This window comes from Hyla sarda, chromosome 5, assembly GCF_029499605.1.
Source record: "Hyla sarda isolate aHylSar1 chromosome 5, aHylSar1.hap1, whole genome shotgun sequence".
Lineage (NCBI taxonomy): Eukaryota > Metazoa > Chordata > Amphibia > Anura > Hylidae > Hyla > Hyla sarda.
The window spans coordinates 74540836-74552908 of NC_079193.1; the positions used below are offsets into that span (position 1 = coordinate 74540836).

Genomic DNA, 12073 nt, shown 5'->3' on the forward strand with positions numbered 1-12073 from the left:
GGCTTTTAAAGCTCTCATTGATTTTAATAGGAACATTCGGACCATTACCAGAGTATTGCACTGTTATCTATGTTAGGAAATTCTATGTTTTAAAAAAAAAATTACCTGTTGTTAACAAAAATGATTTAGATAATGTAGATAATACCATTATATGTATATTTGTAAGATACATGGTTAAAAAATGTCTATATTTTTGTCCCTGCAGCTATTGCCTGTTTGTCTCTGAGGAGTCCATATACAGGAAGTGAGGGTGGACAAGCAGGGCTCTGTACACTGAGGAAAAGCAGGGCTCTGTACACTGAGGACAAGCAGGGCTCTGTACACTGAGGACAAGCAGGGCTCTGTACACTGAGGACAAGCAGGGCTCTGTACACTGAGGACAAGCAGGGCTCTGTACACTGAGGACAAGCAGGGCTCTGTACACTGAGGACAAGCAGGGCTCTGTACACTGAGGACAAGCAGGGCTCTGTACACTGAGGACAAGCAGGGCTCTGTACACTGAGGACAAGCAGGGCTCTGTACACTGAGGACAAGCAGGGCTCTGTACACTGAGGACAAGCAGGGCTCTGTAAACTGAAGCTCTATGACATGCCCCCGGCTCACACATCTGAATAATTGACAAGCCAGGGGCCTGCACAAAGCCCTGCTTTTCAAGCCCTCACTCCTATAAGAACTTCTAAGAGCAAAGTGCTTTTAAGCTTAAATTGATATTGAGTGCATAAAAGAAAAGGTGTGATTATCTAGGCAAAATAAATATGGCACGCAGACACTAGGACCTTGGTAAAGATATTGGTGACTACTTGATCAAAACCTGTAAAGAAGTACAGTTTTTCTCAATTAACCAGGAAGCGCTCATTATAGCTGAGATTTCCTGTCTCTTGGCAAGGTGGCATGTTTTCCACATAGGCTGCTGGCACTATCATGGACCAATGGCATTCAGTAAATATATTTCCGATATAATTATTTAACCAAAGCTGCTTATACAACATGATCAAACTAGAAGTAAACAGCTGGACCTCCTCAATTGAAGACCAGAAATACTAAAGATAAATGTGCACAGAACAATGCCCTTTACAAAATATCAAGTAATAGTACTTAGATGTCGGAGCATGCAGAACCTTACTTCAAAGTACTTTCTGGCCGTATCAAGAAGAATCTTCTGAAATAATTCTGAGTCTTTGGCTTCTACCAACTTATCTCCATACACCCGAGATGACTCATGAAGCCAAAGCTGAACCAGATCACTTGGTTGCTTTAGACAATCTGGAGTAGCAAACAAAATTCCCTAAAACAGAAAAGCATAAAAAGTGTCACAGATTTATAAGTGCCTTCGCAGCCTCACTAGCAGACCGACTTAAAGCCCAGTGACAATCTGTGTTCAGCGCCTGTGCCGAGTGGCCCATGAAGGGGATTAAAGGTCCCACTACCAAAACTTCCTTTCATTCTATAAAAAAAAATCCAGGCCTAATAACAAGAATGTGCCTAGCAAGCGAAGTATATTATCTGAATTAGGCTGGGTTCACACTACGTTTTGTCCCATACGGGAGCGCATACGGCAGGGGGGAGCTAAAAGCTTGCGCTCCCGTATGTCACCGTATGCGCTCCCGTATGTCATTCATTTCAATGAGCCGACCGGAGTGAAACCACAGTTTTAGGTCCGGTTGTCAAAGCGCATACGGCGCAAAAATGAGCCGACCGGACCGAACGTTTCACTCCGGTCGGCTCATTGAAATGAATGACATACGGGAGCGCATACGGTGACATACGGGAGCGCGAGCTTTTAGCTCCCCCCTGCCGTATGCGCTCCCGTATGGGACAAAACGTAGTGTGAACCCAGCCTTACCCTGATCTTACCTACCTTTCTCTGGATGAAATATTTGCTAACCTGGTATCCACATACAACAGGTACCTTGGGAAAATATAGCAATCCCTGAAGTACATTCCTGTATATATATATATATATATATATATGTATATATATATATATATATATATATATATATATATATATACACACACACACAAACATACACACACACACTTTTCTTTTAAATACATTTTTAAAGTTCCTTCCCTCAATACAATCGTGTCTGGTACCCTCTGCTCTAATATGAGCCAGTGAAAGTGAAAAAGTAAGTAATGTCTCATGTTTCAGAGACACCAGACATACCTGAAAAATATTGGCGATATCTCTCAGGTTAAAAATATAATGAAATTTGATAGCAGTTGGAAGAAAATTCTGCACCATTTTCTGGCTAAGCCCCATTGCAGCCTGTATCACAGTTGGTCCAGTTCGCAGAATTGATGGATGGAACGAGTGTTGCTGGAAGTGAAAACTAAGGATCTTGGCAAAGATACCTTCTAGGGCATCATTTGAAGGGAAACTTACAGCGAAAACAACAAAATGTCTCTAAAAGTAGGAAAACATGAAACCCATAATATAATGGAGAATTAGTCAACAACAGTTTGTATATAAAAATGAACAATTTCTACTCTATGCTAAACAATAAAGCAATGTAAATGTGATATACAGTGTTATACCATACAGATAAATGGAAAACTGATGATGTAGAAAGCAACATTCTGTCATTACCTGTAACCGCTGATTGATAGTAAAGCTTCCTGCAGTTGGATTCATACAAGCTACATATTGACAATTGTGAACTTCTTTAAGGGTCATTTTTTGCCGTTCATACCTGCAGTAACAGAAGACCTTATTTAAATACACTGAACATAATTTTACTGTTTCCGCATAAAAGATTTTTTTGTATAATAAAAAGTTATACAATTTATGTTTTATATTAGTTCTTCACAATTTTCAAGATCTCTGTTTGTAATCCTTTAAAAGAATCCTTCCCTATTTACTTCAAGGGGTTGGAAATATACCCTGGTAATGTGCTGATCACAATAGAGGCATGTGTGCAAGACACAGTGCTGATAAGGTTAACCATACATTTACCAGTAGTGCAATGTGGAAAAAAACCTACACGCACTTTTACAGCAAACTACCAGAATCTACAATGTAATCTGTCCTGTAATTGTTATCAGTTTATCACATGAAAGAGATTTAAAGGGGTACTCCGCCCTAGACATCTTATCCCCTATCGAAAGGATAGGGGATAAGATGTCAGCCGCTGGGGACCCCCGGGATCTCGGCTGCAGGACCAACCTGCAGCGCTGGAGGCTCTCATCCTAACGCCTCCCGACCACGGTGACGTAAGATCGTGACATCCCGACTCCGCCCGCGTGTGATGTCATGGCCCGACCCCCTAAATGCAAGTCTATGGGAGGGGACGTGATGGCTGTCACGCCTCCTCCCATAGACTTGCATTGAGGGGCGGGGTGTGACATCACACGGGGCGGAGTCATGACGTCACGATCTCACGTCACTGTGGTAGGGAGCCGAAGCCTCCAACGTTTCCGGATGCCGCAACAGGTGGGTACTGCAGCCGAGATCCCAGGGGTCCCCAACGGTGGGACCCCCGCGATCTGACATCTTATCCCCTATTCTTTTGGATAGGGGATAACATGTCTAGAGGCGGAGTACCCCTTTAATTCATTGGACGGAAATAGAAAGGGTACAAACGTAGTCAGAATTCTGCCTTAATGTTCAGTAAGTAGAGCAGGGTTTACGGTCAGATTTTGACAGGAGTATCTGGTCCACTTACAGAGTTTTCATGGTACTCCATGCTGTTTGTGTAGGGCGTCACAGTGATGAGCAAAGTGTATACATTGCTAGTCATTTACACAGCTCTAAACAAACTGCATAAAGCAATGAGAAGGCCACAGCACAACAACATTGTCACCTGCTCTCTCAGTAAGATTGACTCTAATCAGATTGCAAAGCAGAATCCACATAGGAAACTATGTAAAATCCAAATCACATTGAAATCAGTTTTTGACATGGATTTCATGTGGTAATCCACAGCTGTCACTCTGACTCCCAATGCCCAGTCTTCACCTCAAATTTCCTCTTCCTGATGTGTTGCCTCAGCCAGAAGTGCCTACTCACTCAATCACTGTGATTGGGTAGTGGGGGAAGTACCTGCTGAGTTATTATTAGGAAGAAGCGGTAACAATGGGGCATTGGGAGCATCATTGTGCAGCTATGGGAGATATCTAGGAAAAGTGAATATTGGTTGTTATTTATTTATTTTTTATTTTTTTAACCCACCCCAAGCTATATACACATTTTTAAATTTCCAGACAAAACTTTTAAGTAAATGAAAGACAACATCTAAGTATAAAGTAAGAGTATTAAAAAAACTGTACCACTTTTAATTTATTACTTTACTAGCTTAATACCCGGCATTTCCCGGTTTTTCCTTTCTAATCCTTGTTGGGGAGGAAATTAAACAAAAGGAGGAAGCTTTTGACTTCATATCCCCTCCTCATATATTGTTGTCATATCCCAACCCCATATCCTGTCCTCATATCCCGACCTCCAATCCCGTCATCAAATCTCGACCTCATATCCCATCCTCATATTCCAACCTTCTATCCCGTCCTCCTATCCCGACCTCCTATTCTGACCTCCTATCCCAGTCCTCCTATCCCAGTCCTCCTATCTTGACCTCCTATCCCGACCTCCTATCCCGGTCCTCCTATCCCGTCCTCATATCCCGTCCTCATATCCCGACCATCCCGTCCTCCTATCTTGACCTCCCATCCCGTCCGCCTATCCTGACCCGTTATATGTGTACCAGGTATTGAAATATCTCCAGCCGTACAGAAGTTATGTGAGAACATACATTTCCCATTGATTTGCATGGGACTTTAAACAAAAACCCCGACACTCACAAATGGGGGTAGTTAAGGGTTAAATTAACTATCCCATATTTTAAGTGGACATATAAGTAACATGTGACCAAGTATTATCGAAATATCTCCAGCCGTTTGGAAGTTAGGCAGTAACATATATTTCCCATTGACTTGTATGGGACTTTAAACATAAACTCCGCCCCTGGCAAATAAGGGTGAGTAAGGGTTAAATTACCTAACCTATGTTTGTTGTTGACATGTAAATAACATGTGTGCTAAGTTTCATGTTAATATCTTTAGCTGTTTGGAGGTTTTTGTGGAAAATACATCCATACATTCATACATACATACATTGAGTTTTATATATATAGATTTGGGGAAACTGTAAATCCCCCTGAAGAAACAAGTTAAGACTTTACCAATGGCCATAATCTAGGTGCTGTCTGATCAGGGCATGCGGTTGGACAGTTCCATACTTGTCTACTTCAGGCATATTTAAGTCATCAATAAAATACACCAATTTTTTGTTTCCAATAGGGCCATAGTTACGCCCTGCTTTCTTCTCCAGAGACTTCTCAAGAATCCCTGTAAAATAGTAAGATCCCCCATAAATAGTGCAGCTTTACATGGGTAAGGTATGTGACCCTTGGATTCTGAGATAACCATATACATTTGTAAAAGGCCATTAATATCGAGCAGATAGAATTGATCTATATCACCAGAATCCTCTCAGGAAAAAAATGGCTAGCTTTAGATTAAGAAAGAAAGGTTAGAGATTTTAATGCTAAAATTTATTTATGACGTATCTTTATAACCCAATAATGCACATAGGATGTAAGGCAGTATGAATATTGGTCATTATTACACTCTTTATAAATAACTTCCTTGCAAAAGTAAAAGACTCAAAAGCTAAAATTAAAAGGAGGACAACAAATAGGTCCTTTGGCCCAAATCTGCTTATCTAGCAAGAAAATTGTCAAGTTAAGGTAATATAAACCATAGACATATACACACAGAATCTAAAGTGGATTCATTTCTTCATATACATTTTGAGAGTTGGGCTGGATAGCTATTAGGGTATACAAGTAATCTGTATTCTTCCCAGCGCTGATGGTGGTTGCCAAACTCATAAACTTGCCTTTTTATTTCATTTAAGTGTCAAGGAGGCAGAAATCAACTGTTCCAGTGTCAAAGCCTGGCACTCCCCCTTGCTCGCCCTCACCCTCCAGGCCCTCAGTGACTGAGTTAGGCTGGGTTCACACCACGTTTTTCAAATACGGTAACCGTATACGGTTTTCCGGAAAAAAACGTATATGACCGTATCCGAAACCGTATGCATAGAGAATGCATTGTAAACCGTATTCCAAATGTTGTGTACGGTTGCATCAGTTTTGCCTCGGATACGGTTTTGCCGATTTTTCAACCGTAGGCGAAAACGCTGTCGACCACGTTTTTGCCTCCGGTTGGAAAACCGTATGCGAACCGTATGCGGTTCTTTTAACATTGTTGTCTATGAGAACCGTACACAGAATTTCAGAATACGGTTGCACATGGTTTTTCTAATCCGGTTTTGGAGTTGACACATGCGCAGATTGGAATTTCAATAGAACAATAGTAACTTTATTAAATTGCTGGAAAACTAATTCCAACAAAATAGCAAAACCGTTGGCAAAAACTAATGCAAACGGATGGAACCGTACGGGGAAAAACCGTATATGTTTTAATTTGGAGTCATACGGTTGTATATGGTTGCATATGGTTTTTGCCATACGTTTTTTAGCGGAAAACCGTATACGGTAACCGTATTTGAAAAACTTGGTGTGAACCCAGCCGTACCGGGCTCAGCATTTTAATCAAGGAGGGGCTAGGAGGTGAGGGCAGACTGTGATACAAGCAGCTCAGCCAGTCTTATAGACACTCATTATTTCTGAAATGCAGCAGTTTTCAAGAGAAATCTGAGTCATAAGGCCAGCTGGTAACTGGGCTCCAAGTGATCAGGGTGGGTCCCAGTGACTTCTCTGTGCCATGTCACTTGTATTGTATAAAAGTGGAGGATTTCCAGAATATAGCAATCTTACTTTGCAAAGCAGCTGATGTTGTATAATAGTTGAACGGAACTTTGGATATCATGCACTGATCATGCATGTATGATAGTCTGTCATTCAGAAATACAGTCTTGCCCACTCCTGCGCTGCCAACCAGCATGACTGGTTTTGACTTCTTTATAAGTAGATCAGTGAAATATCCAAGGCATGTAGTCTCAGAAGTATGGACAAAAACTGCCTGCAATAAATCAAACAAAGAATAGCATTTTGAAACTACTGCTTTGGTTAATGTACTATAACAGCTTAATATATAATAATGTTCCTATTGTGCCATTTCAGCTCACGGTTAAAGTGCAACTGTCACCGCCGTATGAGGTACAGAGGTGCAGTCACCAACAGTTAGGACATAATGCAATGTCATAGACATCTTATAGACATTTCTTTACGTAGTCCACAGCTTATATTCTTATATCATGGCTGTCTTAAACACAGCGACACGCCTCTACCCGGCCTCCCACCTTGACCTGTTCCCAGCGCAGAGTCCCGTACATCAATCGTTCAGGTCAGGGGGGGGGGGGGGGGGGGAGGAGACAGGCCGCTGTGACTCGGCCAGCTCCAAGAACTGTTTGGCCAAAGTACAAGACAGTCGTTATATAGGTATACAATGAATATAAGCGAACGGTCGGCACTGCAGCAAAGTCCCGGTGCACGAAGAATTTGAACCCTGGATCTTCTTCATCTATATAGGTTTACAGACTGTGGGCTGCTTAAAGGATGGTACCACCTGTTACATCACATTATGCCCTAACGGTTGGTGCCTGCCACTATGTACATTGAATGGAGGTGACAGTTGCACTTTAAAGTGTTACTATCATTTCAGAAAACTTTTGATAGTTTCAAATCAGTCATGGTCTAGGTGTTCAAACCCCACTGATTGCAAGAACACGATGGCCGAGCACTTCTCTCCCAGCCTTGCACCAGGAGATGGGCTCTATAGACTTACCATAGAATCCTTCTCCTAAAGAAAAGAGAGAGACATCGAAAGAAGATCTCAGCTAAAGGCTTATCCTGGCTTCTTCTATCGATTGGCAGGGTTATCTCAGCACCCAGACCCTGAGCAATCAAAACTTTTGACATGTCTCTAAGCGCTATTCACATTGTTCACACTGCACTAGTCTCTGCTGATTTTGTCTTACAGCTGCTTTTAATAACAGTAGTGCTATTTTTGCTGTCATGAAAACAAAAACACTGGTAAACTGATTATAAGTTAATATGAGCCATCAGGATCTATTTCAAAACAGATCAGTCAAAGCTCTTATGGTTCCATTAGGCCTTGTTCACACGTCAGATTTAGCAAATACAATGAGAATCTGCATCCCTTGCATTTAAATGATGTCTTAACAAGCCTGGTCACGTGTAATGGAAAATTGACATGCAATCGATTTTTGGCACCACTATGGAAAAATGCAGCCACAGAAATAAGTAGAATGTTACTTAATTTCCATGGATTCCACATGGAAGAGCCAATGTAGTCTCATTGAATGACAATGGGGCTAGTCCTTACATGGCCTTGGATTTTTGCTGAGAGATCTTCACATAAATATTTCTCAGATTAAATCCGACATGCAGTAATATACCCTTAAGAATGGACGCCATGACGCTAATCTATACAAAGCCTTAGTGTGCATTCCTGTGAACACAACCCAGTCAGTCCGAAGAAAAGTATTAGCAAAATAAACCAAAATATATGATAAAACAGATTGAAAATGGTGTTTGTTACTGAATGAAGCCCTTTATATATGGTAACTAGAGAGTTATCAAGCATCATATTCTTTTTAGTATTCTTTAATCATGGCATTGCATGATACAGGTTATTCTAAAGATATAATACATGTCATTGAAAATAAATAACAAGCGACCTTCTGCTTCCATATACCCCATCCTCATTGCTACCTGTCTACAACCATTTTCAGTTAGCAATAGCACAAAATAGGGGGAAAAATATATATTCCTCAATGACAATACAATGTACCTGTAGAGGGGTCTCAGGGTCCATATCAAATTTGGGAACTTTTTCACTCCAAGGGATGAACTTTCTGGCCTTGTTATCCAAAAAAAAATCGAAAACTGTTCCTTGGCCTGGAAATTTTACGGCTTTCATTTCTCTGATCCACCACTGACTAAATTCAGCCCTGTAGTCTATTAACTAAAACAAAACAATTGAAATAAAAATAGAAAATAAAACTCTTCATAAGAAGCAAATGCTCAGTCATGTCTTAAAGGGAGACTCTAGTACTTAATGTCTTATCCCCATCCACAGGATAGGGGTAAGTGTCTGATCACGGGGGGACTAACTACTTGGGCCCCCCCCCCCCCCCCCCCTGATTGGAGGAAGTTAAGTACTGGAATTCCCCTTTAATATACCCATAGAATCAATTAAGTACACTTTACGGGGTATATAATACCTACAACACATCACTGTCCTCCTTGAAATGTTCTGTTTGTTGCTTTTATGCTACTTTATCATATCATATCATACTTTATCATTTACCATAACTGATATGCTAAATTAAATTAGCACTGTCAGTAAAAAAAAAACCTTTTGATGTGTCCTTGGGACACAGAGTGACCAGGTGACACTGATGCCCCACTGGAGGACCCCCAAACCTAGCTCTTATGTAGTGTAGGGGGGGGGGGGGGGGAGGAGAGTGAGTCCAGTCAGAGTCAGAGTGAAGGAAAGTGTTCTCCAGCTAGCAAGCTGAGGAGAAGCCTAGGAAGAAGAAGTCTACTAAATTCCACAGCCATGCCAAATCTCAGGAAAAGACGCAACGCTCAGGTGAATTGTCAAAGCCTGGTGGTAAGCAAAGCTCTTAGGGAAAATCTCTACTTCAGTCAGTCTGTCAAATTAACTCTCAAATCAGCATGTGCGTGTGCTGCTAATAATCTTAAAGCTGCATTCAACAGCAACTACAACTCCCAGCAAGCAGGCTCCCTTGGTTCCAGTCTGCCCACCCCTCTGCACCAGAGACTGTATTGTTTAAGATCTGCTACTTCCAGCAAAGTAAAGATAGCTATCCGTAACCTTGAATCGGTGTATACATTACCCCACGAATGGCCCAGGAAAAGCTATCTAAACCTTGGACTGTGTAGGTTAAAGGTGCCCTGGCATCACAAACTGACAATTATACTTTATCACCCTGTGACTTCCACAAAACTTGGGTGTTACATACAGGATCTATACACCCTGAATACTGTACAAAGTACTAGTGTGTCACACATGAAATAGCCTTCCTGCAGAGGTGGTCGCTGCAAATACAGTGAAGGGGTTTAAGCATGTATGGGATAGGCATAAGGCTATCCTTCATATAAGATAGGGCGGGGGGCTATTGATAGTATTCAGAATATTGGGCAAACTCAATGGGTTAAATGCTTCTTTTCTATGTGTAAGGAATTTCAGAAGAAAACCTGAAAGTGGAAACACACCCCAAGGTTTGTTCACAGATGCTATACTTGCTGTGGTTTTTCATGCTGCAAATAATAGTATGTGTGAACAAATTCTAAGGGTATGGTGGTGTGAAAATACACAGTAGAAATGAAATGTTACCAATGGAATTACTGCCGGGTACTGCAAGGGTGATTTCATACAGTGCTTTTTTTGGGGGGGGGGGGGGGGGGGGGGGGGGGAACACTTTTTCAATGCAGATTCAAAAGAAATAAAAAATATAAAAAAAAATACTTCTACTTCCTGCTGGATCCACATTCTTCTCAAAAACAGCAAAGGCATTTTTCCGAAAATATGTGTGTAAGCTTCAAAAACAGCATTTACATGGTGGTAAGTTGCACTTTCTTTCACTTGTTCCAGTTTATGGAATATAGGGTTTAGAATTGTAAACTAATTTACTATCAAGGCCGGCACTGATGATTATCGGCACACTATTGCTTTACACACGTAGTTCCCACATTTCATCTCTGATAACCTTAAGATGAACAAAGATGGGAATATCAAGAAAGAAAATACACAAAAGGACTGAGCAATTACAAGAGTGTGGAAGAAAAGAAAAATAATGAAAGAAAATTACAGGGTGACAGGCAGAAATAAAGATCTTTCATGGTATGTGCATGCATATTTCACCCTCACAACCTTTTTAATATGCTAAGCCTTCCAATGCACTGTTAAATATATGACAAAGCAATTTTCTGTCATTTAAAATGCATACAAATAAATAAATCATCAATCAAAGTGTCACAACAAACCTGGTCTTTGTGTAGAGCCCCACCAAAAGCCCAGATACAGGCAAAGACAAAATATAACTCGTACAGATCTCTGGATGAGTCAGGGGGGACATTCTCTGGGGTCAGTAGACAGTCAAGAAGAGAACACAGTGTCTGGAATAAATGAATGATACAGTGAATTCACAGTATGTAAAACTGCATTAACTTGTTTAACCCCTTAAGAACTCAGGATTTTTCAGTTTTTGCACTCTCGTTTTTTCCTGCTTACCTTTTAAAAATCATAACCCTTTCAATTTTCCACCTAAAAATCCATATTATGGCTTATTTTTTGCGTCACCAATTCTACTTTGCAGTGACATTAGTCATTTTACCCAAAAATGCACGGAGAAACGGAAAAAAAATCATTGTGCGACAAAATCGAAGAAAAAACGCCATTTTGTAACTTTTGGGGGCTTACGTTTCTACGCAGTGCATATTTCGGTAAAAAATACACCTTATAATTATTCTGTAGGTCCATGCGGTTAAAATGATACCCTACTTATATAGGTTTGATTTTGTCGCACTTCTGGAAAAAATCATAACTACATGCAGGAAAATTTATACGTTTAAAAATGTCATCTTCTGACCCCTATAACTTTTTTATTTTTCCACGTACAGGGCGGTATTAGGACTCATTTTTTTGCGCCGTGATCTGAAGTTTTTATCGGTATGATTTTTGTTTTGATCAGACTTTTTGATCACTTTTATTCATTTTTTAATGGTATAAAAAGTGACCAAAAATGCGCTTTTTTGACTTTTGAATTTTTTTGCGCGTACGCCATTGACCGTGCGGTTTAATTAATGATATATTTTTATAGTTCAGACATTTACGCATGCGGCGATACCACATATGTTTATTTATTTATTTTTTACACTGTTTTATTTTTTTTATGGGAAAAGGGGGGTGATTCAAACTTTTATTAGGGAAGGGGTTAAATGACCTTTATTAACACTTTTTTTTTAACTTTTTTTTTGCAGTGTTATAGGTCCCATAA

At 40.5% G+C, this 12073-nt stretch overlaps 1 protein-coding gene across 7 annotated transcripts in view; it reads right to left on the minus strand.

Annotated features, from left to right (window-relative positions):
- Positions 1–12073, minus strand: part of DNAH11 (dynein axonemal heavy chain 11) — a 324054-nt gene that overhangs the window by 169081 nt on the left and 142900 nt on the right. For 4 of the 7 annotated variants that reach the window (XM_056519699.1, XM_056519698.1, XM_056519697.1 and 1 more), the window contains 7 exons: positions 11061–11192; positions 8839–9012; positions 6840–7044; positions 5181–5346; positions 2594–2696; positions 2171–2410; positions 1124–1285 (listed from right to left, as the gene is read on the minus strand). In XM_056519699.1, coding sequence (XP_056375674.1) covers positions 1124–1285; positions 2171–2410; positions 2594–2696; positions 5181–5346; positions 6840–7044; positions 8839–9012; positions 11061–11192 — 1182 coding nt within the window. Of the gene's footprint in view, positions 1–1123; positions 1286–2170; positions 2411–2593; positions 2697–5180; positions 5347–6839; positions 7045–7150; positions 7266–7324; positions 7347–7486; positions 7529–8838; positions 9013–11060; positions 11193–12073 lie in introns of those variants that run through there. The other 3 variants (XM_056519702.1, XM_056519703.1, XM_056519701.1) reach the window with 3 other exon arrangements.